General features: G+C 40.7%; 1 protein-coding gene across 5 annotated transcripts in view; it reads right to left on the minus strand.

Annotated features, from left to right (window-relative positions):
* The window catches only part of LOC101935607 (cardiomyopathy-associated protein 5), a 60819-nt gene extending 38238 nt beyond the window's left edge, over positions 1-22581 (minus strand). For 3 of the 5 annotated variants that reach the window (XR_006172513.2, XR_006172514.2, XR_010602185.1), the window contains exons 1-4: positions 22350-22581; positions 8937-14508; positions 4744-4839; positions 3798-4031 (exon numbers count right to left, since the gene is read on the minus strand). Coding sequence is in view for 2 of the 5 variants with exons in the window: in XM_005286428.5 (XP_005286485.2) it covers positions 1571-1593; positions 3798-4031; positions 4744-4839; positions 8937-14508; positions 22350-22462 (6038 nt within the window). In the remaining 3 variants the exon portion in view is untranslated. Of the gene's footprint in view, positions 1-1570; positions 1594-3797; positions 4032-4743; positions 4840-8936; positions 14509-22349 lie in introns of all 5 variants that reach the window. The other 2 variants (XM_005286428.5, XM_024111120.3) reach the window with 2 other exon arrangements.
* Positions 22582-25688: the final 3107 nt, after the last annotated feature.

A 25688-nucleotide genomic window follows, 5' to 3' on the forward strand; every position in this document is an offset into this window, starting at 1 on the left:
GAGACAACTAATGGGGGATATGATTGAGGTCTATAAAATCATGATTGGTGTGAAGAAAGTAGATAAAGAAGTGTTATTTACTTCTTCCCATAACACAAGAACTAGGGGCCACCAAATGAAACTAATAGGCAGCAGGTTTAAAACAAACAAAAGCAAGTATTTTTCCCACACAAGGCACAGCCAACCTGTGGAACTCCTTGGCAGAGGATGTTGTGAAGGCCAAGACTATAACAGGGTTAAAAAAAAAATTAGATAAGTTCATCGATGGCTATCAGCCAGGATGGGCAGGGATGGTGTCCATAGCCTGTTTTTGCCAGAAGCTGGGAATAAATGACAGGCAATGGATCACTTGATGGCACTTGTTCATTCCCTCTGGGGCACCTGGCATTGGCCACTGTCAGAAGACAGGAAACTGGGATAGATGGACCTTTGGTCTGACCCAGTATGGCCGTTCTTATGCCACATGATTTCATAGCACAAATCCCGTGAATAATGAGAAATATGAAAGGATGTTTTGAGCATCACTTAAAAAAATAACCCCTTACTCACATAGAAATTTCCAATTTGATATTTCTTATAATAAAAACTTACTATTTTACAGTCTGTCCCTGAATTGGCCACATATGATTTACCTAGGCCCCAATCCAGCTGAACACTTTAAGCACATGCATACCTTTAAGTTCATGACTAAGTACCATTGACTTCAGTATTGATTAATCATATGGGATGAATATCAGTACATAACTCCGGTTTAAGTCAATAAGTGAAATCCTGGCCCCACTTCAAGAGGCGTTTTGCCATTGACTTCAGTGGGACCAGGATTTCACTCCATAACAGTGTTGTGCACAAAAGGGCTGTGGGTTCAGGCTTTATACATAATAAGAGATAACTTGTGCAGATTTTAGCAGATGGCAAATGATTTTAAGATTAAATTCTCTCTCATCAGGATGAGTCCCCCTAAACGGAACCCTCAGTGGCAAATCAGATGGGGAATAAGGGTTTGATTATGGGTTTGGGGGTTTTGTTGGTGTGTGTGTTTGGGGAGGGAGGAGGATACAAACACAGATGAAATAGTCAAATTCAAACTTCACTACAGTTGCAACCATTTATATTAGCTCTGAATTTATCCCAGCAGTTCCACCCATATAAGTGACATGTTGGATGATTTTCATTAAGATTTCATCTCATATGGAAATTACACTAGTAAAATATGAACACTTCAAAACAGGGTATTTAAGGCAGAAATCTAAGCAGCATCAGAATGCTCTTATATAATTACAAGCAGCAGCTATTTAAGAATGGCTATGCAGAATATTCCAAGTGATCTGACATTTAAAAAAAGCTATATTTATTATTATTTAAATTATGAATTATAAAACACATGCAAAACCCTTCAAAAGCTGTCAGCTACAGTAACAAGTGTAAGATTTCTTCCCAGACTATTATTTGTGGTGTTTTTAAAAGCAGAGATTTATACTGGAAGCATGCTTTCAAGAAAGTATTAAATAAAGCAGCCAAACATGCTAATCCTAATATTCACTACAATGCACCTAAACCACATTTCATGTACCTTTTATTCATTTCTTTAGATAACTAATAGAGAAAGGGGAAAAGAATGTATTAACAATAAAAAACAGAAATCAACATATGAAAGCAAGTAATTTAAAGACTGAGTCTGCTCTTTTCTGTTGATGTAAATAAGCACCACTTCATGAACTTCACTGGAAATTTCCCCATACGCACCAGCAGAGAATTTAGGTCTCCAAGTATTTTCCCCTCTTTAAGGCCATGAATGACTCAGCATGTTACCTAAGCACCTGCCTAGCTTTAAGCACAATTAGTCAGCACAAGGCTTAATTACTTTGCTGAAACAAGTCGTAAATTACATTTACAGGAGGAGATATAATTTCTACATTAAAACATTAGGGTCCAAATTCCAAGACCAAAATTGCCTCCACATTGCTGACCCTTAGAAGCTCCATGACCTTTACACCAGTGGAGCTGGGAATACTCCCAGGTCATGGGAATCCTCAGCTGTCTCTTTAGCAGCACAAAGAGGACATGGAACAGATCAGGATTAACCCTCCATTCCTTATAGAAAGGGCTAGAGGATATCGGCATTGCCAGCCTCAAGAGATCAAAAATCATGAGTTAAAGACCCCCCAAAATTAGGAGATTAGCCCCCCAAATCATGCCTTTTTTAAATAATAAAAAAAGACTATTTTGGGGAGGGTTTTAGCCTTTTTGTCTCACTCACATGTCTGCCCATCCCCTGCCCAGCAATTAATTCTGCCCCATCCAGCCCCCAACCCCATCAGCTTAGCCCCCAGCCCTCACCAGTTCAGCCCTCCAAGTTCACTCCCCCCAGCTCCCAAATCCTCAGCTTTCCCCCCCACCTCAGTTCAGCCTCCCCAAACCCCATCCCCTCAGTCCTACTCCACAGCTACATCTCTGCTCCTCCTAAGCTTCTTCGCACCCCCTCCCAGGTCTAGGGGGACTGCAGTGGGTCCCTTATCCCCCTTCCAGACCAGGGGAGAAGCACTTGGGGCTGTTCACAGGAGGAGGGAATGGAGTCACCCTGAACTGCTGCACTCGTTGGGCATGTCTACACAGCAAAGAAAAACCCGCAGCTGGCTTGTGCCACCCGGCTCAGGCTCATGGGGCTCGGGCTGCGGGGCTATTTCATTGCTGTGTAGACTTCTGGACTTGGGCTGGAGCCCAAATACTGGAGTCCTCCCACCCTGCAGGATCCTAGAGCCTGGTTTGCAGTTCAAATCCAGAAGTCTATACAGCCATGAAACAGCCCCGCAGCCCGAGTCAGCTGGCACGGACCAGTCATGGGTTTTTCTTTCCCATGTAGACTTACCCTTAAGCTCCCTCCCCGCCTGCTATGAGAATGGCTTCAGGATGTTGTGGAGAGGGGAGGAGAGGGCTCTGCCTGTAGCAGATGACTGGTTATTCTGCCTTGGGGGCAGACAAGTGAGGCCAGCAACTAATCAGGGAGCGCCAATTCTCTAGAGGGCTGGAGCCTCTTGCATTATTGAGAGACTGGGTCCAGCCCCAGCCAAAATCATGTAACTGTAATCTTTAACAACCACACATAGTTAGGGCCCCATTTTTACATCTGACCTGAGACATGGCATATCCAGTGGCACATGCCCCCCCAGATATTGTGATGGGCATTGAGTCAGTACTGACACAGAGGGGGAAGTGCCACTCACTGAGTCACTGACAATTCTTGCAACAACTGTGCATTCCTATGGGCATAGATTTTGGCCAGTGATTCCTGCATCTAACCCACAAAACATTTAGAGACTGTAAGTAATGGAGAATTTACCAGAACCCTTGGTAATCGGTTCCAATGATTAGTTCCCCTGACTGTTAAAAATGTCAGTCTTTTTTTCTGGTTTGGACTCTTCCGACTTCAATTACCATTTCCATTTTCTTCCAATTTCTTGTTACACCATCATTTGCTGTAATAAAGAATCCTCTCATAACAGATATCTTCTCTCTGCTAATTATAGATTGTGACTGAGTCATTTCCTAACCTGCTCTTCAATAGGCTAAATAGACTGAGTTCCTTTAGTGTCCCACAGTGAGGCATGTTTTCCACATGACAGATCATTCTTTGACCTCTTCTCTGAACCTTCACATGACCCAGCAGTTCCAGACTGGTGTATCTGAGATTTCAGAATTAATTTACCTCAGAAGACAAAGTAGGTCTTAGGATATTATATCAAATGCCATATGTGACTAATATCATTAAGGTTTCTATTATGAATGTAATTCATACTTACATTTAGGAAAACAACATAATCAAGTTCTTCAGTTTCTGTTACAGTTGTCTCTAAGGTTTCCTTCGCCGTAACAATACTTTGCTGAAAGTTAACCATCTGTTCATACAAGTATTCCATCTTCATCTTCTTCACCTCCTCAAAGTTCTGGGACATCTCATCATAGTGGGCTATCACTGTCTTAACCATCTCTTCATTTTGGTCTTCTAAAAACTGCTCATTTTTCTTACTGTTTTCCTGGAAAATAAAACATGAAAATCTGAGAAGTAAAACTACATCAGTGAATGAATATACATAAAACTCTCTAAATTATGTAAAACACCAACTATTAGTCAGGCAGCCTTTGGCATCCTTACAAAAAGACGTATGTAATTATCTAAGCAAGTTCATGTATAAGAAATATCATTAGGTAAATACTTTAAAAACAATGGCCAATATTTTCGAACTTGAGTGCCTAAAGTTAAGGTTTCTATAGTTAGGCACTTAAATAAGAAGCCTTATTTTCAAAGCAGCTGAACATCCAAATTTCCTATTGAAATCAACATAGGCTACAAATACTAAGCACGTCTGGGCATCAAACCACTCATTTAGATGCCCGAACATGAATTTAGGTGCCGAACTTTAGGTATCCAACATTTGAAAATGTTGATCCATGTAAAAGTTTAAAAATTAAACAAAACAGATTGAAAATGCTATCACAATCATTTCCCCATCCAGTGGGGAATATTCCACATAGTGTTCACTGTGCAGCGGCGCTGCATAGTAAAGGAACTATATATTTTTCTCAGTTAATCACTCTTAGTAAGGAAACTTTGTTTAAGGACTAGTGAAACAGATAATTCCTGTGAAAATGATAACATGAAACTACAAAATAGTATAAAATATCTTAAAAGGACTGCCAATATTGAAGGAGGAAAGAAAACAGGAGTAGTGTAGATATTAGACTTACCTCAACAGAATTAAACAGGGATTCTATTTCACTAACCAACTCCTCAAACTTCACTGACTTTTGCTGTAACTCTCCTAGAAATTCGTCTAATTGATCCTGAAATAAAAAAGTGGCAGCAATTTTCTAAATATGATGCTTGGGAAATACTGCTTTATAAAGCTTTCACATAAAATATATATGTAATGTTTCACCTTTAGATGTTATTAGAACAATTGTTAAAATTAATTTCATAGCTTCACCATGACTAGAAAGGCAAGCACAGGAATAGTGGTTGGAAAAGGTAGAAATACCAAATTCAAAAGAAGAAACAACAATTGATCCTTCAAGGTGCTTATGTGAGCTGTTTCACACCCTCCATTCTCACTGGCTGTGTGGGAATTTGAGGGCGCTCAGCACAGCACAGGAATGCTCCAGAGACTGCAGGATCAGGCCCACAATAAGAAGAGAACACCAGTAATTGTTACGGGCTAGCCTATGCAATAAAGTATCTAGGAAACTAAACATAAATATAGATGTTCCTGAGGTTCACTTTTAAATATTTTAAATAAATATACACAATTTAAACTACATATGTATTGTACACTGAAGGTCTGAACTTGCATTCCGTTTATACCCAAAACTCCCAAAGTCACCGGTTGTTTTAGATGTGCAAGCAATACAGAATAAGGCTCTAGGAACAATAAAGACAACATTGACCAGATATTATAATAATAATAGAGCTGTCTCTCTATGCAGCAGTCCTTCTTGACCTTCCTTGAGAGAGCTGGCCATCTGCTCATATGCAATTTATATTTCATAAGTGCACTCGGTTTTAATCAATTTGTATACTTCTGAATGGAAGGTTAGAGGAAGGTTGGTAGCAGCTTCCTATAATTTGGCAAACTTCCACATCCAAAACATGTTTGAAAAATACCACACGTGACTTCTGAATTATAAATATCATATTCTATTGTAAAATTTAATGTTAAATTGATAAATATTTAGGATTGATCACTTTGAGATCCCAATGTGGAATTCTGTTTGTGAAGATAATGGCTCTGTCAGTTTTTATAGGTTAACAGCTCATTTCACTTAACATGAATTTCTGCTCTAATGCCAAAAGCTGAGAAGGTGAGCATTGTGTTGTCTTCTTATTTCTTTAGCAATTATATCTGTGTGAGTAGGGAGAACTACACAGACAATCTAAGAGTAACATGAGCTTTGGCTGGTAGAAATCATGTGAAGTCAGACATGTGTTGTGGCCAGATTTAATTACTGGCTGTATCTCCAAGTTCCACAGCCAGGGAATTACATCAGGGGACATAGCCATCTCTGGAGTAACTCCACTGGCTTCAGTGCAACTACACCAGGGAAGACTTCAGACCTGTGACTTTATTAGTGACATTTTGGCAGCTGATCATAATTCACAGCCAAAGCAGGAACTGCCGTAGATAAAAAGTGATAAAATGTAGTACATGCACAGACCAGAGAAAAAGAAAAATGAACAGTTGCAAATTTTTGTAAATATTTATATTTGAGGGCAGTATTTCATCATCCTATAATTTTTTATTCTTACTTTTGAATTAGCATTATAATATACTAGTGCAACAGAACACATGCCAGAGATCCACTTTCAGGCCAAATTCAAGGGTGAAATGTATACATTTAATGTTAGTAAACCATACTGGTTTTAACAGTTAGTAAGAGAGTGAAAGTAACTTACATGCAAAGAGGCCAGAATGAGATGCAAAAAAGTGCAAGTTAAAGGTGAAATCAATAGGGAATTCTGCTTAAAAACTGATGCAACATGACTCAGAATTTTTAATAAAGTTCCAATTGCAAAATGGTTATTACTGGTGACTGTGCACAATCCAGAAAACACAGCATGACTTTCAGACGCTGGATTCAGATTGCAGAGCTGGTAACTAGAAAAGGAATACCTTTTGACAGGTAAACTGAGCAAATTGGATATGGAATAAATGAGATCATAGAGATTAGACCTCATAATACCATTTTTATAGTCACTTTTCAGAGCCGAACTGCAATTAAACATAGACAAGTTTCTAGAGGAGTGAAAAGTGTTTTCACAAGTATTTATATTGTAGGCATATCTGGATGTATTCATTATACATAGTATATTAATTAATGTATACCTATCATAATACTAAATTGTATACTGGCAAGAATAGTCTTGCTAGAATTATGGATGAGGTGAATTTTAATTTCATACCCTTATTTTTGAGTTTGTTTCAACCTTTTATATTGGATAGATCTGACAATTGCTATCCTAGAATCTGGCCGCAAATTTTTTAAAACAACAAAAATGGTGCACATTTAGGCTCCAGATCAGGCACTTCTCTCCCCTCCGCTGAAGACAATAAGAGCTCGTCTGCACTACCACTACAACCAAATGAAGGAAACTGATTAAAAAACATGAGTCTAATGTGTAGTGAAAGGTAAGATTTTAGCCATGTTTTGTAACCAGGCTAAAGCCTTTGTCTGACCTTTGTACTTAAACTGGACCGCTAACAATCTTGTGACAATGTCAGTGCAAGCATATAGAGGTTATTCTACAAAGTCAAAGTGAAATGAACCAGTGTTACTAAAGTTATGCCTCTCCACATGCCAAAAAATCCCACCTATATTAAGGATGACGCCAGGGGTGAAAGTAAGTTTTAGGCCACTTACTCGTACGGGCAGAAGGGGCGGGGCTGGGGGGAGTCAGCATTCCCCAACCAGCCCTTTCAGGCCACCTGGCCCACGCCGCCCGGGGCTCCTGTGTTGATTTAAAAGGCCCGGGGCTCCGGACACCACTGCTGCGCTAGCAGCAGCAGTGTCTGGAGCCCAGGGCCCTTTTAAATCGCCGGCTCCAGGGCAACTGCTCCCTTTGCTCCCCCCCCCCACCTGTTGGAGGCTGCGGGGGAGGGGGGAAATGGGGCAGGGACATTAAAGCACTGCAGGGCCCTTTGCCGCGGTGGGGGGGGCAGGAACATCAAAGCGCTGCCGCGGCAAAGGACCGTCCTTAAAGCGCTGCCGCGGCAGTGCTTTAATGTCCCTGCCCCTTTTGCCCCCCCTGTCGGCGGTCCTGCCAGTACAGACCCTACCAGCAGGGCCGCCGGCAAGGGGAAGGGGCAGCAACATTAAAGCTTTGCCACGGCAGCGCTTTAACATTAATAACTCCCACCTTCCAGTGGATTGGGAGCCAGTGCTGCTCACGGAGCACAAGGGTGATGTGTTCATGTTGGCCCAACCCAAGAGGTGAGCACTGCATGTATGTTCAGCACTAGCTGAAGCTTCTGAATGCAAGTGTAGGTGAAGGTAGTTGGACCCAAACTTTTTACTAAGGCAATCCACCCACTACATTATATCTTGCTTTGCAACCCACCCAGGGTCCACATTGGGGGAGGAAGGGGCAGAATCATAATCCAGCATCCTTCTCCTCTGCTACCACCTTCTCTTCCTTGTCCTGTGAAGGGGCCACTGACTATCCTCAGCAGTTTCCTCCCACCCTCCACCCCAGCACCACAACCCTAGTCCTGGCCCACGGCAGAAGAGAGGCTGGAGGCAGGCAGGAGGGGAAAGGATGCCAACCCCACAAGGGCTGCTCCTGTCCTGCAGGGCTGGGCCCGCTCCCCACTCTGTGACTCTGGCACATGACCAGGGTCACATTGCCTCTCAAGGTTTGGCCTCAGAAGGTAGGAAGCCAGGCCCAGCCCCATGGGACAGGAGCTGCTGCTGCGGGATAAGTGTGGGGTATGCTTAGTTTCCAACTCCCACTCCTCCCCAGGGCCTCACTCCACACTGGGCCCATGACCCATCTACAACCTTTCCATGACCTATTCCATGACCCACCATTTAGGAAACATTGGTATAAAGAAAGTGTATTGTAATAATCCAGCCCAAGGATGACTAAAGCATTGACAATTATAGCAAAAGGAAAAGTTCCTGTTAACAGATAGTATATATAGAAACTGAAAACCAAAATACTTGCATTCTTTCTGCTGAATCTGGAGCAGTCTCCAACTAATAATTTCCAATCCCAAATTTGGGCTAAGGTTAAAGATGAAAGATTCATATTTTAAACTACATAGTCAATCAAGTATCAGAGGGGTAGCCGTGTTAGTCTGGAACTGTAAAAAGCAACAAAGAGTCCTGTGGCACCTTATAGACTAAGAGACGTATTGAAGCATAAGCTTCCATTAACAAATTCTTACCTTCATATCCATTACAGCAGTGTCCAGTGTTGTCACATCATGGCCTTCATGCTCCCCAAAAATCTTGTCAATAGCAGAAATTGGGCACCTACACTGGCAGCAATAAGTATCAACATGGACCTTCTTAATTTCTTTTTGTTGACTCTCACTTTCAGATATGTCGAGTGATGATTTTTCAGAATTCATCATCACAAAGCCTGAATCCTCATGTTCAATGGGTGTCTCTTGCTCTGCCTCATTTACAGATTCATAACTATGGCTAATCGGCTCAAACGATTCCCTGTCTTCAAACAATAAATCTTCATGTGCCAATTCAGAGGATATTTCATCTTGCAAAAGTTCTTCTTGGGTAATCACTTTATAATCCATTGACTCAGCAAGATGTTCATCAGTCTCCAAGCACTGCTCCTCTCTTGTTGAATCTGATGGAAGGTTATCAAAATCAAGTCTAAAGGGCTGTAAGTCTAAATCACCTGATGCCTTATCAAACTTTACTCCAGGTTCTGGAAGGCCAGTCTTAGCTACTTCTAGGATATGCTTTGCTATATCGTTGGCAATATTTTCTCTGACTCTTTTTTCATTTGTCTGCTCACCTGTATCCAATAGATATTTTTCCCTGTTGATCACACTTTCAAAATGATCATGGTCTAAATCATATGCCTCTTTTCTCATGGGTCGAAGGTGATTATCCAAATATGAAATTAATTGCTCTGGTTGCTGAGAAGTACGAACATATTGATTGCTTTCACTTTCATCAACAGGTGTTCTTCCATGAGGCACGTAATTATCCATTTTATTAACTGCTGCTATTTCATGTTGTTCTTTCCGCTCATCTGTTCGAGGAGTTACTGTCTTTGATTTATCTTGCACAGATGCTTCTTTTTGATTGGCAGTTACCTCAGAATCTAGTACTTGACTGGACTCTTCATGACTCATTTGCTCTGACAATTCCTGGTGTGTTGCTGCAGGTGCATTTTCTTCCTCTCTTTGACTAGAGGGATCATTTCTTGCATCTGAAACATTAAGCTTGCTTCCAAAAGGAACTGCCTGAGTTGGTTGACAAATTGTTACTTTAATATCACTAATAAACGGGATTCTTTCTCCCTCCACAATTTCCCCTTCTGACAAGACCTGGGTTTTGGTGGATTCTTCAGATAAAATATGAACAGATTGCTGCTCCTTTTCAATTACCTCATAAAAATCCTTATGTTTGTCTCCTGAAACCCTCAATTGGCCTGACAGGTCTTTATTAACAGACTGAGCTTTTGAAACTTCATCTTTTTGAGACCCAGCCACGTTGCAAGGAATATAATCTTTAAGAATGTATTTTTCAAAATATATTCCAGTTTCATCGTCTGTGTCAGAATTTCTAGGAAAAGATGCATCAGAATTCCCACTCTCTTCATCAGAAGGAGGCTCATTTTCACCTTTTGCATTTTCTCCCACTGCTTCTGCATAGAGGTCCTTGTATAAAAATGCCAGTGCAGGTGGCTCCTCTAGAAGTTCTGGGTTAATCGCGCTGACTGATGTGGGAAACAACATGGATCGTTCTAACACTCCTTCTTCTGTATCAAATAAGGGTGTGCCTGCTAACTTCTGTTCATCTTCTATATTTATCACTTTTTTACTACAGTCAATTGATTTTTGCATAGTCAAAAATTTCTGAGCATCTACATGAGACTGCATCTTGCTTTCTTGTTCTATCATTCCATAAAAGGCTTCATCTAAGTCATTATCTAGTAAAGTAAATTCATCTTCCAAGGTATTAACATCAGAACTTCCAGTTGAAGAGATGGTTTCTTCTGTATGTTTCTTAGGGTTTGCCATTACAGCATCAAAGGGAGGTAGCCCCTGAACAGATAGTTCAGTGGGGGATTTGTCATCAATCAAAGTATACTTTTCAAAATAATCCATCTCAATGGTACTCTCATTAGGATTCAAAACTTCGCCACTTTTATTTTCTGACACAGTGGAAATTTCCTCCTCTGTTTCTACAATTTCCTGAGCATCTACTTCTTCAACCAATTCTTTTTGTTCCATATCTTTAACTCCCGTGTTATCTGCCACTGAGTTTTCTGAAATTTCTCTAGCTGTTCCATATGCTGACGCTTCATGGTCACCACATTCAAACGGTTTTGTTTTAATGAGGGTATTTGTTTCTAAGTATTCTAGTTTATCTGGCATGTGTTTGCTTTCTTCTTCGTCCACTGAAGAAATGAGTGGGACAGCATGAATATTCAATATCTCATAGCCTTCTGAAATTATATTAAACATATCTTTTTGTTCATCAGGTTCTGGAGTATATTTGGATTCTTCTGCAGAGTTCACACGTTCTGTTAATTTCTCTTCTCTTGGTAGATAATGTTCAGGCTCTTTTGACCCTGCTTCTACATTTGAAAAATGCTGTATTTCTTCTGCTGTTGAAAGGTTTCCAATGCTAGTTACTGTTACATTATTTACATTTTTATCTGAGACTGGATTACCTGGTAGTGAGGAGTATAAATTATGTGTGTGGCTTTCATTAATGGGCTCTGATAGGAGATTACGGGAAACTTCATTTGAAACAAAATCAGATACCATTGTCATGTCTGATTTATTCTCATTAGCACTTTGGGCTGTTCGTGCTGTCTGAAGTCTACCTGGAAATTGTTTTGATTCAAAGCATTTAGCTTCATTTGGAAAAGACTGAATTTCTTGCTTGTCTGCTTCGTTATTATTTGTAGGATCAGCTGAGCCAGTTTTTGACTCTTCTGACAATAAAGCAGTTTCCTCAAAAGCATAAGCTTGAAAATCTAGTTTCTCTGTTTCATTAAAAGGCCTATCCAAGGTGGTTTTTAACTGTGTTGATGGGTCACTGTCTGTTTCAGCTGAATAAGACTGATTTTCTTGCATCCCGGTTTCATCAATAAAGTCTGATGAAACAGCCATTGATTGTTCAGATGAAGTATATTGTATGTCAGGCAAAGAAGAATCAATATCATGCTTCTCTTCTTCATTAATGGAACCAGCTGAAAAGTTCAACACTTCTGAAACCAAGTCTGGCACTTCATGTGCATCAGGTTGTATTTCTTGCTTATCACTTTCAGCAATGAAGATGGGAGAAGGAGCTGTTAACTGTGCTGACAGCAAGTATTCTGTGCCCAGTGAATAAGCTTGAAGTTCTTGCCCATCTCTGTCATCAGTATGCATTAGTGACATAGTGCCTAACTGTTCAGACATCAAGTTTTCTATTTTAGGTGAATGTAGCTGAATTTCTCGCATCTCTGCTTCATCATTGTCATATGATGAAAGTAAAGAGTGACACTTTGATTTTGCAGGCTTGGGTCTATATGGCTGAATGTCTTTCTTCTCTTCATCATCAATAGAATGTGACAAAACTAAATGTTTAGGCATAGATTGTGCAGTTACAGGTGAAGAAGATTGAATTTCTTGGGGAATTACTTCATCCACTGAATAATATGAAAGTGAATGTTCAGGCTCCAGTCCTGCAGGTATATGTGAATAACATTGACTTTCTCGGGTTTCTGTATCTCCAATAGGATATGATAAAATTAAATGACCAGATTCCAATTGTGGAGTTGTGGGTGAATAATGCTCAATTTCTTCACTCCCTGTTTCAGATAAAACTAGATGTTCAGACTCGAATTGTGTGGGTACAAGTAAATATGGCTGAATTTCTTCATTCTCTGCTTCTTCAATAGAATCTGATAAAATTCGATGTTCACACTCCAATTGTGCAGCTTGTTTCTCTGCTTCATCAATGGAATATGACAAATCTGAAAGCTCAGACTCCGGTTCTGCAGTTACTTGTGAATAATACTGATTTTCTTGTGTTTCTGTTTCATCAACAGGATATGATAAATCTACATTTTCAAACTCCAGTTGTTCAACTGCAGGTGAATAAGACTCTTGCTCTTCTGCTTCTTCAATGGAATAGAATAGATCTGAATGTTCAGACTCTGACTGAGCAGTTATGGGAGTGTTGGGTTGGATATCTTGCTGGTCTGAATGTTCAGACTCCAATTGCTCTATCTCTTGTTTCTCTGTTTCACAAGTAGAATATGATATATCTAGTTGTTCAGATTCCAGTTGTGCAGTTACAGGCGAATAAGGATGAATTTCTTGCTTTTCTGCTTCCTCGATGGAATATGATAAATCTGGATGTTCACATTCAGATTGTGTAGTTATAGATGGATAAGGTTTAAAATCACGCTTTTTTATTTCAGATAAAACTGAATGTTCAGGCTCCAACTGTGTAGTCACAGGTGAATAAAACTGAATTTCTTGTTTCTCTGTTTCCTTGGCAGTATGTGATGAACTAGAACGTTCAGAGACAGATTCTGTAGATAGAGACACATATGGTTGAGTTGCTTGCCCCTCTGGTTCATTAATACAATCTGTTGAAATGGTCTTTGTGGTCAAAAATGAATTAGGCTGAATTTCCTGGTTCTCTCCTTCATCAATAAGAGATGGTGTAATGGACAGTGGCTGTTCTGAGATTACATTTGCAGTCTCAGGAGGAAAGGGCTGTATTTCTTCTTTCTCTGCTATATCCATAAGATCTGATGGCTCGGATATTGACCATTCTGATATTGATGTCAAGGGCATGGGTGAACTTGTGTGGATTTCCTGCTTCTCTTCTTCCTCAGTAAGGTATGATGAAAAAGACAGTGACTGTTCTGATGTCTCATGTAGAGTCTCAGCTGGAGAAGACCGTGTCTCTTTTCTCTCTTCTTGATCAAGAGGAACTGTTACACTCGCATTTGAAAAACTGCTAGATTCAATATTCGTTTTGACATGTTTTATATTATGAAGTGAACCATCATCCCCATCAGTGCAATCCTTTTCAAAATGCACCAAAGAAGGCGAGGAAGGGCTTTGATTTAGGAATCCTTTGTGCTGTTGTTTCTGCTTCCTTTTTATATCTGATGGCGTAGCTGGATCTTTACTACTCTTCTTTTGGAAAAATGTTGGCGTTTCTTCTTCTGAAATTGAACTGAACTTCTGGATTTTAGCTCTTACAGCTCCATTAAGGGCTGGCCTTCCTTTTTTCAGTTTATTTTCTTTACCCATGGACTTTGAGGCAATTGGAGCATGTGACACTGATTCCCCTGTAATGTCTAGCAAATCCTCTTTATCTTTTGAAGTTTCTGCATCCATAGCTTGTGCTTCCAGTTCAGCAGCATTTAACTTCGCATCCTGCACTTTTGCGGGAGCATCTCTTAATTCTTGCATCTTCATTCCAGATAAGTCACTCTTTTTGCTACACTGGCCTCCCTTCAAGTCTGATGTCCTATCTGATGATTTACACATTCTTTTCCGGACAGTCTTACCTTCATCCATGAGAAAGATAACTTTCCCTGGGGGAGAATCTACAGATGAACTTTCAACACTACAAAGATCAGAAGTAGCACTTGCTTCTGAGGCCCAAGGAGTGGAACATCTGCTTGAGCTGGTTTCCCATGTTATTCCACTATCTTCACTTTGAACTGTTACCATAGAAAAGGAAGGGTCGGACATGATGCATTGTAGCTTGGGTTTCACATCTTCATTCTGGATAATGTCCTTTAACCTACAATAATAAATAAAAGTATGGTAGGATCATTTATTATAAAAAATCAATTACAGTAAAATCAAACATACCTAAGGAAAACTATTTTTCAGATTTGTTTAAATACTGTAACAAATATAGTCATAAATAATGTAACATTTTGTCTGACAAATATACTGTTGGCATTGGTAACGTCGTATGTTGTAAGATTGTATAAAGACACTAAGGACTTCAAATTTTATCTCACTTATGCTAGCGTGAGGTCAGAATCTGGCTTTAAAACTTAAAGGAAGCTTAACGTTCAGCAAAAATCTAATCATGAAACAAATCAGCAATATCACTAAAGATCTAAGGCCTGATTCTCCAATGCCTGATACCTTGTGGAGTCATTTAAACCTGTACTATGTTGGTGTAATCGCTGACACACTGATTTGGTAGCATTTTACACCTACTTTGCACAGATGTAAATGACTAATTCAAAGCACAAGGCAGTAGAATCATAGAATATCAGGGTTGGAAGGGACCTCAGGAGGTCATCTAGTCCAACCCCCTGCTCAAAGCAGGACCAATCCTCAACTAGTAGAGATTCAAGCCCATAGTTTATTACTACCTCTTAGTTCTCTTCATCTTCCAACTTTATGAACTTTAATTTAGGTCAATTCTGTGTACAAGGGTGTTACAAATAATAAAAATATTCCTCCAAAATCATGGGTTTATCTGAGTAAGTCTTCTAACATACCAATAAATGGTTAACCATGATTTTATTAAGAAACCTAAAATATTTATGGTACATAAAATTCCAATAGCTATCATTTCTATCAGTGATTTAAGTATATTGTTGCAGGAAAGACCTACAGAACCATTTAGCCCTCCAGCTTTATAAACTACAGCAGCAAAAAGGGTTAAAATGATTAAATAATTAAGGATGAAGTCGCAAACTTATTTCAGTAAAGAAATTTGAATAGTAATATGGAGAAAATAGAAAAGACTAATAGCAAATGTTCAACCCTCTACATTTCTTCAGTACCCAATACCTTAAAAATTTCCATCGAGAAAAGCAAACCACAGAGAAGGCAGAAGCTGTCATCCATTAGCCATCTTGCTATGGAAAAGACCTTAAGAAGCCCTGTAACCTACCTAGCAACTGACTGAAGGAAAACTGCCAGTGTCACCAGCCCCATCTAATTGAGTACAAAGAAGAGCTCTGTGTATGCTCAAAAGCTTGTCTCTCTCACCAACAGAAGTTGGTCCAATAAAAGATAACACACCCACTGAAGCAACTACGAACTCTCAAAGCCTACTTCATGGGATGAGGCAAACTTGCAGCTGAAAGATCCTAGTTCCACTAAATAGAGGGAGATAGTCATGCTTTGAACTACCTTTATCTGGCTAATATAATGTAATTACACAGATAGGAATGAAGAGCTAACCTGTGATATATGAGACTCAAGGATCAGAGCCAGGCGAACTCACTGTGTTAGTGGACACAAGAAGGAGGCTGAGCAGCACTGAGTGTGAGTGAGATCTATGGGAAGCGGGAAGCCTCTGCCTTCCTCCCTGAACCATCAGGTGCGGTTAGTATTGGGTCTCTGGGGAATGAGCCCAGCGAGGAATTTCCATAGGACACTTCCTGTGAACGCCTCCTGGCTGCTGCTGATTTTGTTCCCCATTTAGTAAGGAAAAAGGGAGACCACAGGGCCAGACTTGCCTCCACTGCTTTCACCAGTGCTGGCTATTTTGAGGAAGGAGCCCCCAGATGTCAGAGGATTTCCATAGCCCACACCTGAAAGCTCTTCCTCCCTCATGGAGAGCAGCAACCAGGGAGGGAAAGGAGGCCATGGGCCTTGTGTCCTGAACAGGTCCCTCTGGGTTTGAAAAAATGGTAAAGATCCTCAGAGCTGCACATGACCCAAATACCATGGGTGAGAGAAGGCAGTGTTGGCACCAACCCGATTCAGATTAGTCGGTGGACAGGAAAAGGAAACTGCAGCAGGAATCTTGGCATAGCTGTGCAGGACAACACATCAGGTTGATCCAATGTACTGTGGTGATTTCGTTATCAGGGAGCATCTTACTGCTGTTCTTGCTATTTTACACTTGCAGTGAGTGGTAACAGAGGCATCCACCAGTTTGTTCATTTTGAGCCCTTTTACTTAAAATCTCAGCTCTAGTGGTGAATTTCCTGAGCCCAGACTACTTTGTGCCCACATTCTCGTGTGTTGTGGTAGAGTAACATCTTTACCCATCCAGTATACAGCCTACTGATTGCACGAGGCCTTTGCATACTCCACACCTTGTTTCTTTCTCCTCTCCTCACCTAGTCAGAAGGTGCTGACCTATTTGAGAGAGGCTAAAAAAATACTGAAACAAGAAAATACTCTCCAACTCCCATTTACTTTAGTAGGTGGGTCTAGAGCACCTTACAGTTTACAAACTTACAGTTACACCACTGTGACAGTCCCCTCTGGGCCCCTGCCACATCCCACCCACTCGCTGCCAGGCAGCTCTTTCTCCATGCTGGCTAGCGGAACCTCTCACCTACTCAGACCAGTCCACTACTCATCAATCCATTTCTCCAGCTTCCTTCAGGCTGAGGGCAGCCTCTGACCTGCTCTACCGCCTCTCACCATCTTCCTGGCTTTGTCTCCTTTTAATTGCAAGTAGGCTTGCCAACCCTCCAGGATTGTCCTGGAGTCTCCAGGCATTAAAGATTAATCTTGAATTCAAGATTTAATGTGATGAAACCAGGAATACATCCAAACAAAATGGGCAACTAATTGCATGGAGGGCATGTTGTTGTTTTAATGGCAATTCTCCAGACCCTTGTATTGGTCCCCCAGTTCACTTGCCTTCTGAGATTTTATCCTTAACAAAAATAATCAACCCCAAAAGGTATAGGAAATGGTTACAACAATATAATGTCTGGTTATCTTTTGTTTTCTGAATATTTGAGGCTGGGAGTCTGAAGTCCTTTTATCTATATGAGCCAGCTAATGGAAGGAGCCCAGAAACAGCAGTATCTGGACAGCTAACTGATGTTCTTTTCCTGTGATTAAACTTTAATTCCACACGTGTATCAGATTCCACAGGGAATCCTACAAATAAGGGTCTGGTAACTTGCATCATAATAGTTTGCTTGGTGTTTTTCTCAAAGATATGACACATCCTTTCCAAATACCATCACTGCTTTATAAGAAAATATTAGTTCTAAATGGCAATAGAAAAAATAGATGTCAGTCAAGAAGATAATTTCACAAGGTACAGTTCCAAAAGCTAGAGCACACAGCACAGGAGTTTATAAAAACAACTGGTTTATTCATGCCGACAAAGGACATGATGTCTTGTGCTGGCCTTACGACAGGGTTCTGACACTATTTGTTAGTCTCATTGTTTCCAGAAATGACAAAAGAATAACTGCAGTACCTGGCTTTGATAAAATGGTGTGAAAAGTAACGGACCGTGACTTTGCTGGAATTTTATGGAGACTGTTGCTATCAGAACTTTACAACAACAGATTTTAAAAAGGATAACTAGTTTCTGATAGAAACACTGCATTGTAGCACTGACCCCGATCCTGGAAACAACAACATGCATCACTTTACCCACTTGAGCATCTTCACTGGCTTAATTAGGACTACTTAGTGCAAGTAAGGATTTTTTCATTGTAGGCTCAGGCCCTTTACTTGTATGTTGCATGTTTTTATACACTCTCTCTAGCATTCTACTTTAGAACTTTAAAAATGACCATTAAGCTTTATGCTTTGTCACATCGTCTTTGCCAGTTTAAACAAACCACAAGCTGCTGCTAGCTTTTGTTTTCATAGATCTTATTTAAATCCTTCTTCCTCTTGCATTGAACTATTTTCTCCCTACCAAATAATGCTAAGACTGACTCTGTATGGTAGCCTGTCTACTATTGTGTTTCAAATGCAGCCCACCTGCTCTGTAAAGCTTTAGTCTAACTGGGAAAAAACACCAGTTACTGTTACCAGCAAATCCTCACACATTCCATGCTGGATAATCATGCTTTAACACCACTGTCCATTACTGTTGTTACTGTGCCGTCCTTGAATGCTACTTTACTAAGCACCTGCCTAAAACACTTAGAATATCTTCAACACTTTGGATCTCTTTTAGCTTATCCAAATGGCATATATTGTGTACACTACATTTTTACCTACACCACAAACTAATTACTTTTTACCTTTGTTTCTAAAGTACCAGACACCCTCTCCTAGGATGGCCTAGTCTCCAATTGACTGTACAAAGAGCCCAGTAATTTTTAATCCTGTACATTTTGTTGTATTCTCCTGTCTAAAAGGAATAACTCACAGTATTTTTAATATTTTAAAAAAATATTAGCCCTTTTTAGTAGATTCTGAAAAAGTGAAAAAAATGGTCACTCAAAATAACCTCTTCTCTTTGTTGGATACACAGGGTTTGTGTCAGGTTTTTCCACAAGCACTGCTACAGCTTTTTTTAACCAGCACTGACAAACTTTATTTTTATTTATTCATTAACTTTGCACTTATCACAGCTGTAGATAAGTACTTTCTATTAAATATACATATTGTTTCCTTAGGCTTTAGATACTGACTCAATAATCCACTGGTGTCCCATTGCTCATTGAGATCTCACCTGTGTTATATACTAAATGACAAAAAGATTAAATGAATAGTCAGATCTCTCTCTCTAGCACAATATATGAAGCTTGTCAATTTGGGTTCTGGCAGAATGTCAGAGGAAGCAAGCTCCAGAGACAAGGGCTCTCAGCTAAGAGCATCCTGTATAAAGGAACGTCAACAAAAGTGCACTGGATGACCTCAACTGTTGTAACGGAATATGAAAAGAACTGACATAACACAATCCCAGCCTTTGTCTTCCTAGCTATCATTTTTAGAACCCTACAATGCTAAAGTTATTCTGTTTGAGCACTGCTGAGGGAGTCAGGAAACCTGAGTTCTGCTCCTGTTTCTAAACAGGCCTGCTGACTTGCCCCAGGACAAACACTTGACTTCTCTGTGCCCTGGATCATTATACAGTACTCATCTTGCTCTATAAAAACACTTAGAAATCTATGGATGAAAAACATTACATAGGTTCCTCTTACGTCCTATGGCAAAACTCCCCCCCGAGTTTAATAGTGCAAGGGCAGGCACTATTAAACTGTGTCTAGAGCTGAATAGGCAACCAGTCCTGCACACAGCTCACAAATGTTAAATTGCAGTTAATGGCAGAGTTGGCTGCAGAATCAGGCATGTACAGCCTTGCAGACAGATTTAACATATCTTGGACTTTTCTAAAAAAACATTTTCAAAACATTAATAGCAATTGTAACTTGCAACAGAGGCACCAAATTTCACTTGTAAACTCACAACCAAGCTACAGAGTGCAGAATTACATCTTATGGGCTTGGCCTTTACATCTTTACTCATATTCCTGAGAGTTTTGCCTAAATAGTAATGACAGGGGAGGGCCTAAAGTTCCAAATCTTCATTTTATTTACATTTACAAAAATCCCTAACAGCTAAAAAAAAGTTTAAAAATTTACACCAATAAACCATTTCTGAGCTGAGAACTTGTTTTGCCTTATTTGCACTAAAGGCCAAATGTTAATTCCCATCACAGACCTCCTGGAAAAGCAATGGAATATCCTTAACAATCATGATGTGAGCAGAACTACACTAATTAAATTAGAAGCAAATCCAACTTAGGGCTTGTCTACACTGGCACTTTACAGCACCGCAACTTTCTCGCTCAGGGGTGTGAAAAAACACACCCCTGAGCGTTGCAAGTTTCAGCGCAGTAGAGTGCCAATGTAGACAGTGCACCAGCGCTGGGAGCTACTCCCCTCGTGGAGGTGGGTTTTTTTAGAGCACTGGGAGAGGTCTCTCCCAGCACTATGCTGCGACTACACAAGCCACATCAAAGCGCGGCCACAGCAGCACTTTAATGTTGCCAGTGAAGACATGCCCTGAGTTGAAAAAACTCAGATGCCCATTAAACACAGCTGTTTGGAAGTCCCTCAGGTAGACCCACCTATCTTAATTAAATGTGGGGTGTACATGAATTGTGCCATTATTAATATAATTGGCTGCTTAAGGAATTTATCACCATGCTTTATCAAATACTCACTGTATTAGAACATTCTTCATCTGCAGCAATATGATGCTATGCCTGAATAGGCAATGGTACTTTGCTTGTACAGTTGGTATTACAATAGCACCCACCCCAGCCAAGAATGAAATCTGATTGTGCTAAGTACCATTCAAATGCATAGATAGAGACACTTCCCGCACCCTCCACCCCCAGAACTGCTATTAAAGAAAGGATATCTGAAGATAGAAGGCGTGAGCTACTCCCATCTGTAGCTTAAAGATGATTGTTTAAGCACCATTATTAACTATTTAATTGTTGCTCATAGAAGCAGAAATATCCAGCTGATGACCCTGATTCAGAAACATACTTAAGCATGTATGTAACTTTAAACCCTGCATAGTCCCATTGACTTCAGGGGGCCTACACATGTGCTTCAGGTTACACACAGGTTGAAATAACTTCCCAAATCTGGGCTAAAGAGCTATAACAGCATGGTTAATATAGATGCCAAACATGCAAGCGATCTTTTGGGGCATGTAGTCCATTTTTTTTGCTAGTACAGGACTGCTCCTATAGTACATTTTGGTACAGTAGGCTTGGTCCCCTCTACTTTGAAATAACTCCCGTGATGGGGATTTCCACTCTTTCCTTTGGGAGAGTAACTCACAATTGAATGGATCTCACAATCAAGAAGCTTTCCTAATGCTCTGGACTAAGTTCTCCTTTTCTTAATCTCATTCCTTTACCCCTAGTTAGAGCCAGGGAGCAGATGAAAGATACCAGAGAAGAGGCTCATGGCAAAATTGGGCATTATTATGAGTAGAGTTACACCATTTTTTCTTCATCTTGTTGACCTCTGCCCATGAAGAACTTTCATGGTAAGGTTCCAAATCACTCCAAAATTTGATAGGCTGCTGAGAAGCTTTGTATAACCAAGAACAACTCCTATCACTTGGGTGGCTGGAAGTGTATTACTCAAACCACTTATCAAATAGACTTCAGAAAGTATTTTTCAAACATTATTACTTATTTTCCAACTCTGTTTACAATGTACATTTAACAATGATGATTCTGTCCCCACACAACAACCTCCTGCTCTTGATCTACATTAGATGGACAAGGATGGGCGCAAGGTGTCCCACTGATATTAGTGAGGTTCTGCAAGGGCACAAGGGTTTGCCCACATGGATCAGATTGCAGGATCAGACCCAGGATCATGGCGCAGAGAGGCTCAGAACTCAGATTTCTGGCTCCCAGTCCTACATGGAGAGCACTCATCCAAGCTATTTCTCAGCAGTTTCTCTATGTTAGAAACTTTGGTCTCTGTATAAAAATGCCTAAAATCAAACAGTATTCTGTGTTCCTTTTCACCCCAATAATCAGTCACAGAAGGCCTCAGATACCTGGTGGAAAGAGCTTAGAGTCCTCCTTCCTCACCCGACTGCTGACATGTAAATCCCCAGAATAAGTAAGATCAATATGTAACAAAAAGTCAGCCAGAAAGGGAGGGGCAGGAGATGCCACTCCAGCTGGCATGCTGCAGACTCTTTAAATAGAAAAGCCTTCAGTGCTCAGGATAGGCACTTACAGAATAAAACTTAATTACAGCCAAATTAACCAGAAAGCCTCGCTGGCAGATTCTCATTTGTTTTATTCAAATACGCTTTGGGGGAGAAAAAGAAAATAGGCCTGGATCCCAGGTCCCCCAAGTGTTACGCCCCGCCTATGCATGCAGAGCTTGTTCCTTTCTGGAGAGGGAGTACCTGTTAGTCAGCTCCGCCACTTCTTGGGGCTCCACCAACCCTTCGGGGACTTCATCCTCTATAGAGGAAATCTCAGACACTCTGTCGCACTCAGAGCCAGAGTAACCCTCCATTCAGTTCAAGCCTTTGCTGAGATTTTTACCCCCTACTCCGTCCTCCCCAGGGTTGCCTGAAGCGACTGTCATCCCCAGCAGCTTCAGTCCTCCTGACTCAGGGGAGTCTTTAAATAGAAGGCAGGAAAGTTACAACACCAAGTTGCTGTTGTTGCCTAGGTCTTACCACTGGGTCCTAGCACCAGCCTCACCCCAGCACACTGTGAATAATAAAAGGGACAAACCAGCAATTGCAGCCACTTCTCTGGGCTACTCAAACCATTCACAAACTCAGCTCATTTTTGCTACTAAGAAGCTTTTGGTAACAGTGTTTTATAGCCAAGCTCACTGGCTAAATGAGCAGAGTTACAAAAAGAAACACAAATCAGGGCTCCAAGTGACCTTCCCCAACCAGAAGAAAGGTAACACATGGACAGTGTGGGGCTATGAGAGTGGGGGAAGCAGATATGTAGAAAGAGTCGAATTGTGTCTCAATATCAGTTATTAAAAGCAAAATAAATGTATATAAATGTTTAACAGGGGGCTCTGGTGTAGAACCCTGCATGAGGGTTCAGAATAAAATGTGTTTTTCTTTAAATTTTTAATAAAGATTAAAATATTAAAAGAATACACAGCCTTAAAAATGAATGTAGTGCTTGTGAAAGGTGTCAGGTGATCCTGGGGTTTCAAGTTTCCTATCCTTACTTCTCGAAATTGGAATACTGAGTTTATGCACCATGTGAGGGGAGCCAATTCAATACCCTTGGTTTGAAAAACGTAAGTATTGTAATTAGGCATTCAGTTTATAAGGTAATGGGAGGCATGACTAGATTTACTGCTGAGACGCTACAGTATCTTGAAACAAGTTATGACTTTCCCTTTCCTTCCCATATGGTAACTCTGCTAAATAGTAGTTACTAAAGCCTATAAAGCAGGGGTAGGCAACCTGCGGCACGCGAGCTGATTTTCAGTGGCACTCACACTGCCTGGGTCCTGGCCACCGATCTGGGGGCACTGCATTTTAATTTAATTTTAAATGAAGCTTCTTAAAGATTTTAAAAACCTTATTTACTTTACATACAACAATAGTTTAGTTCTATATTATAGACTTATAGAATGAGACCTTCTAAAAACTTTTAAATGTATTACTGGCACGCGAAACCTTAAATTAGAGTGAATAAATGAAGACTCGGCACACCACTTCTGAAAGTTTGCCGACCCCTGCTATAAAGACAAAACAATTCACTAAGATGTGGATGAAGACACAGCTGCAGTTTGACAGCTACTGATACTACGTATTGTTATTGATAAGCAAACTAGCAGACTAACAACATCTGCTTTTCCTCCTCAACAGATGGAAATCAGCCACATTTGCACTGTAATTATTCTCTACTATCATACAAACTGGGCTGCTTTTCACAGGCAAGGAGAAAACTATCTTCAATATTCCTAAATTAGAATTAACCAAAATGAAGTGCTTGTCACAGTTCAGGGCAACTGCACCTGTATTTCCCCATAGTGGTTCAGCGATGGCACCCACCATCAGGCTTCCAGCTCCCCTAGCCATCACCTCTCTTGGGCGGAGACATGGGTCTCACTTCCACCGGGGAATCTCCAGGCTGCACAGTCTCCTGACTGTACTGGGATGTCCCAGTAGGAGACTCTGCCTGCTTACTTTCTCTTCAGAGTCTACCTACAGAGTAATTGCCCACAGTTACAAGTTACCATGCAGTACTTCCTATGCAAGCACATTTTCCCTCTTAAGGTAAAAGCACTACAGAGAAAACATTAAAACAAATAAATAAATAAAATGAACCTACACACATGCTAATAAGCTTACCAGTGATGCCCACAATCCGAACATGGGCTCTGGCAGGAGCAGTCCTTCAAAACCCCACCCAAGGGGTTTCCCTTGTGGTTTCGAGTTCATCACAGCTTTAGCTCAGAACAAGCACCCACTCTAATGGGGCCTCAGTAGGCCAAGTCCTTCAAATCTTCCCTAAGGATTGGGGCTCTGTTGTATTAATTTATATGGTATAAATGGATCAAAGGTGTTAACATCACCCAATCACTGTTTAACATTAAGCAGTGTTAAACAAGGTCCAGGGTTTGATATACAGAGGCCTCAACCTACTTTCTACCTTGGCAAACACACCATTAATTTTTTTTTTTTAACGATAAAAATGGAAAAACAGTTAAGGCATTTGAAATGTAAAGTATTACATAAAGCCTTTATTTTAGCAACGTCTCTTGTTCTCTTTTGAGCTGGAGAGTCTTTAGGAGGCAAACTCCCTGGCGTGGCAGTCTCTTAGGTGGTATCAGAGATGGTGATAACTGTCCTTTGGGGGAAAAAGAGAAGTTAGCAGAGATGGGCCGAAGCTGCTGCTGCTGCTGTTAAAGTTCAATTCTGTTTTTATTCCCGGGGATGTTTGGGATGCAGCTGGAGTTGGTAGAGGTGGCAATGTGATCTGGGTCCCTCTCTCTCTCTGGCCTGGCCAGGACATGTCCCAGGATCAGGAGGATGACAAAAGGCCGGGGGTGCCAGAATATGGTGGGGGTGGCAGCAGCCATGATGGTGAAACTCATTCCAGTGGCCTATTTTTCTCCCTATCGTTTCTTTCATTAGCCACCCAGCAAGGGAATGGCGGGCTAGCCCATCCCCTCATTATTTTGTCCACCAATTGGGCCTAGTTTCAGACACACCAATTTTGGATCACTGATTTCGGGCTCCATGTTTTTCTCATTTACCAAGCATGATCTTAAAAGTCTGAGTTACATCAGGAGCCTTTTCTTGGGGGTGGGGGTGGGTGGTGGGGGACTAATTCAATCTGTCTCCCTTTTGTACCATTTCCATCAACATTTGTTATTATAGGTTATTGTGATATTTTATGAAGTTTCTTACGCTTTTTACAGTTGAGTTCACAATTATGGTAAATCTGTAGGCCTTCCATGGTCGAGAGGTTCTGTCCATTTGCTGGATCAGGATATTTATCCAAGAATCCTTTGTCCATTGGTCCCTAAAAAAATCCATTTTTTTGAACTAGTATATGGAAAACTCCCAAGGCAGTGGCTTCAAAGGGCAGATAACCAGAGGAGTTAAATTAGCATCCCCATCCTCCTACACCAGATACACGCATTTCCACAACAACACATGCACAGTTGCATTTTTAATGCAACTGACGCCAAAGGTATTAAGCCTAATTCAATAAGGTTTAAATTAATTCAATAAGGTTTGTTCAGGATATAG

The sequence above is a fragment of the Chrysemys picta genome, chromosome 6, assembly GCF_011386835.1.
Source record: "Chrysemys picta bellii isolate R12L10 chromosome 6, ASM1138683v2, whole genome shotgun sequence".
In the NCBI taxonomy this organism is placed as follows: domain Eukaryota; kingdom Metazoa; phylum Chordata; order Testudines; family Emydidae; genus Chrysemys; species Chrysemys picta.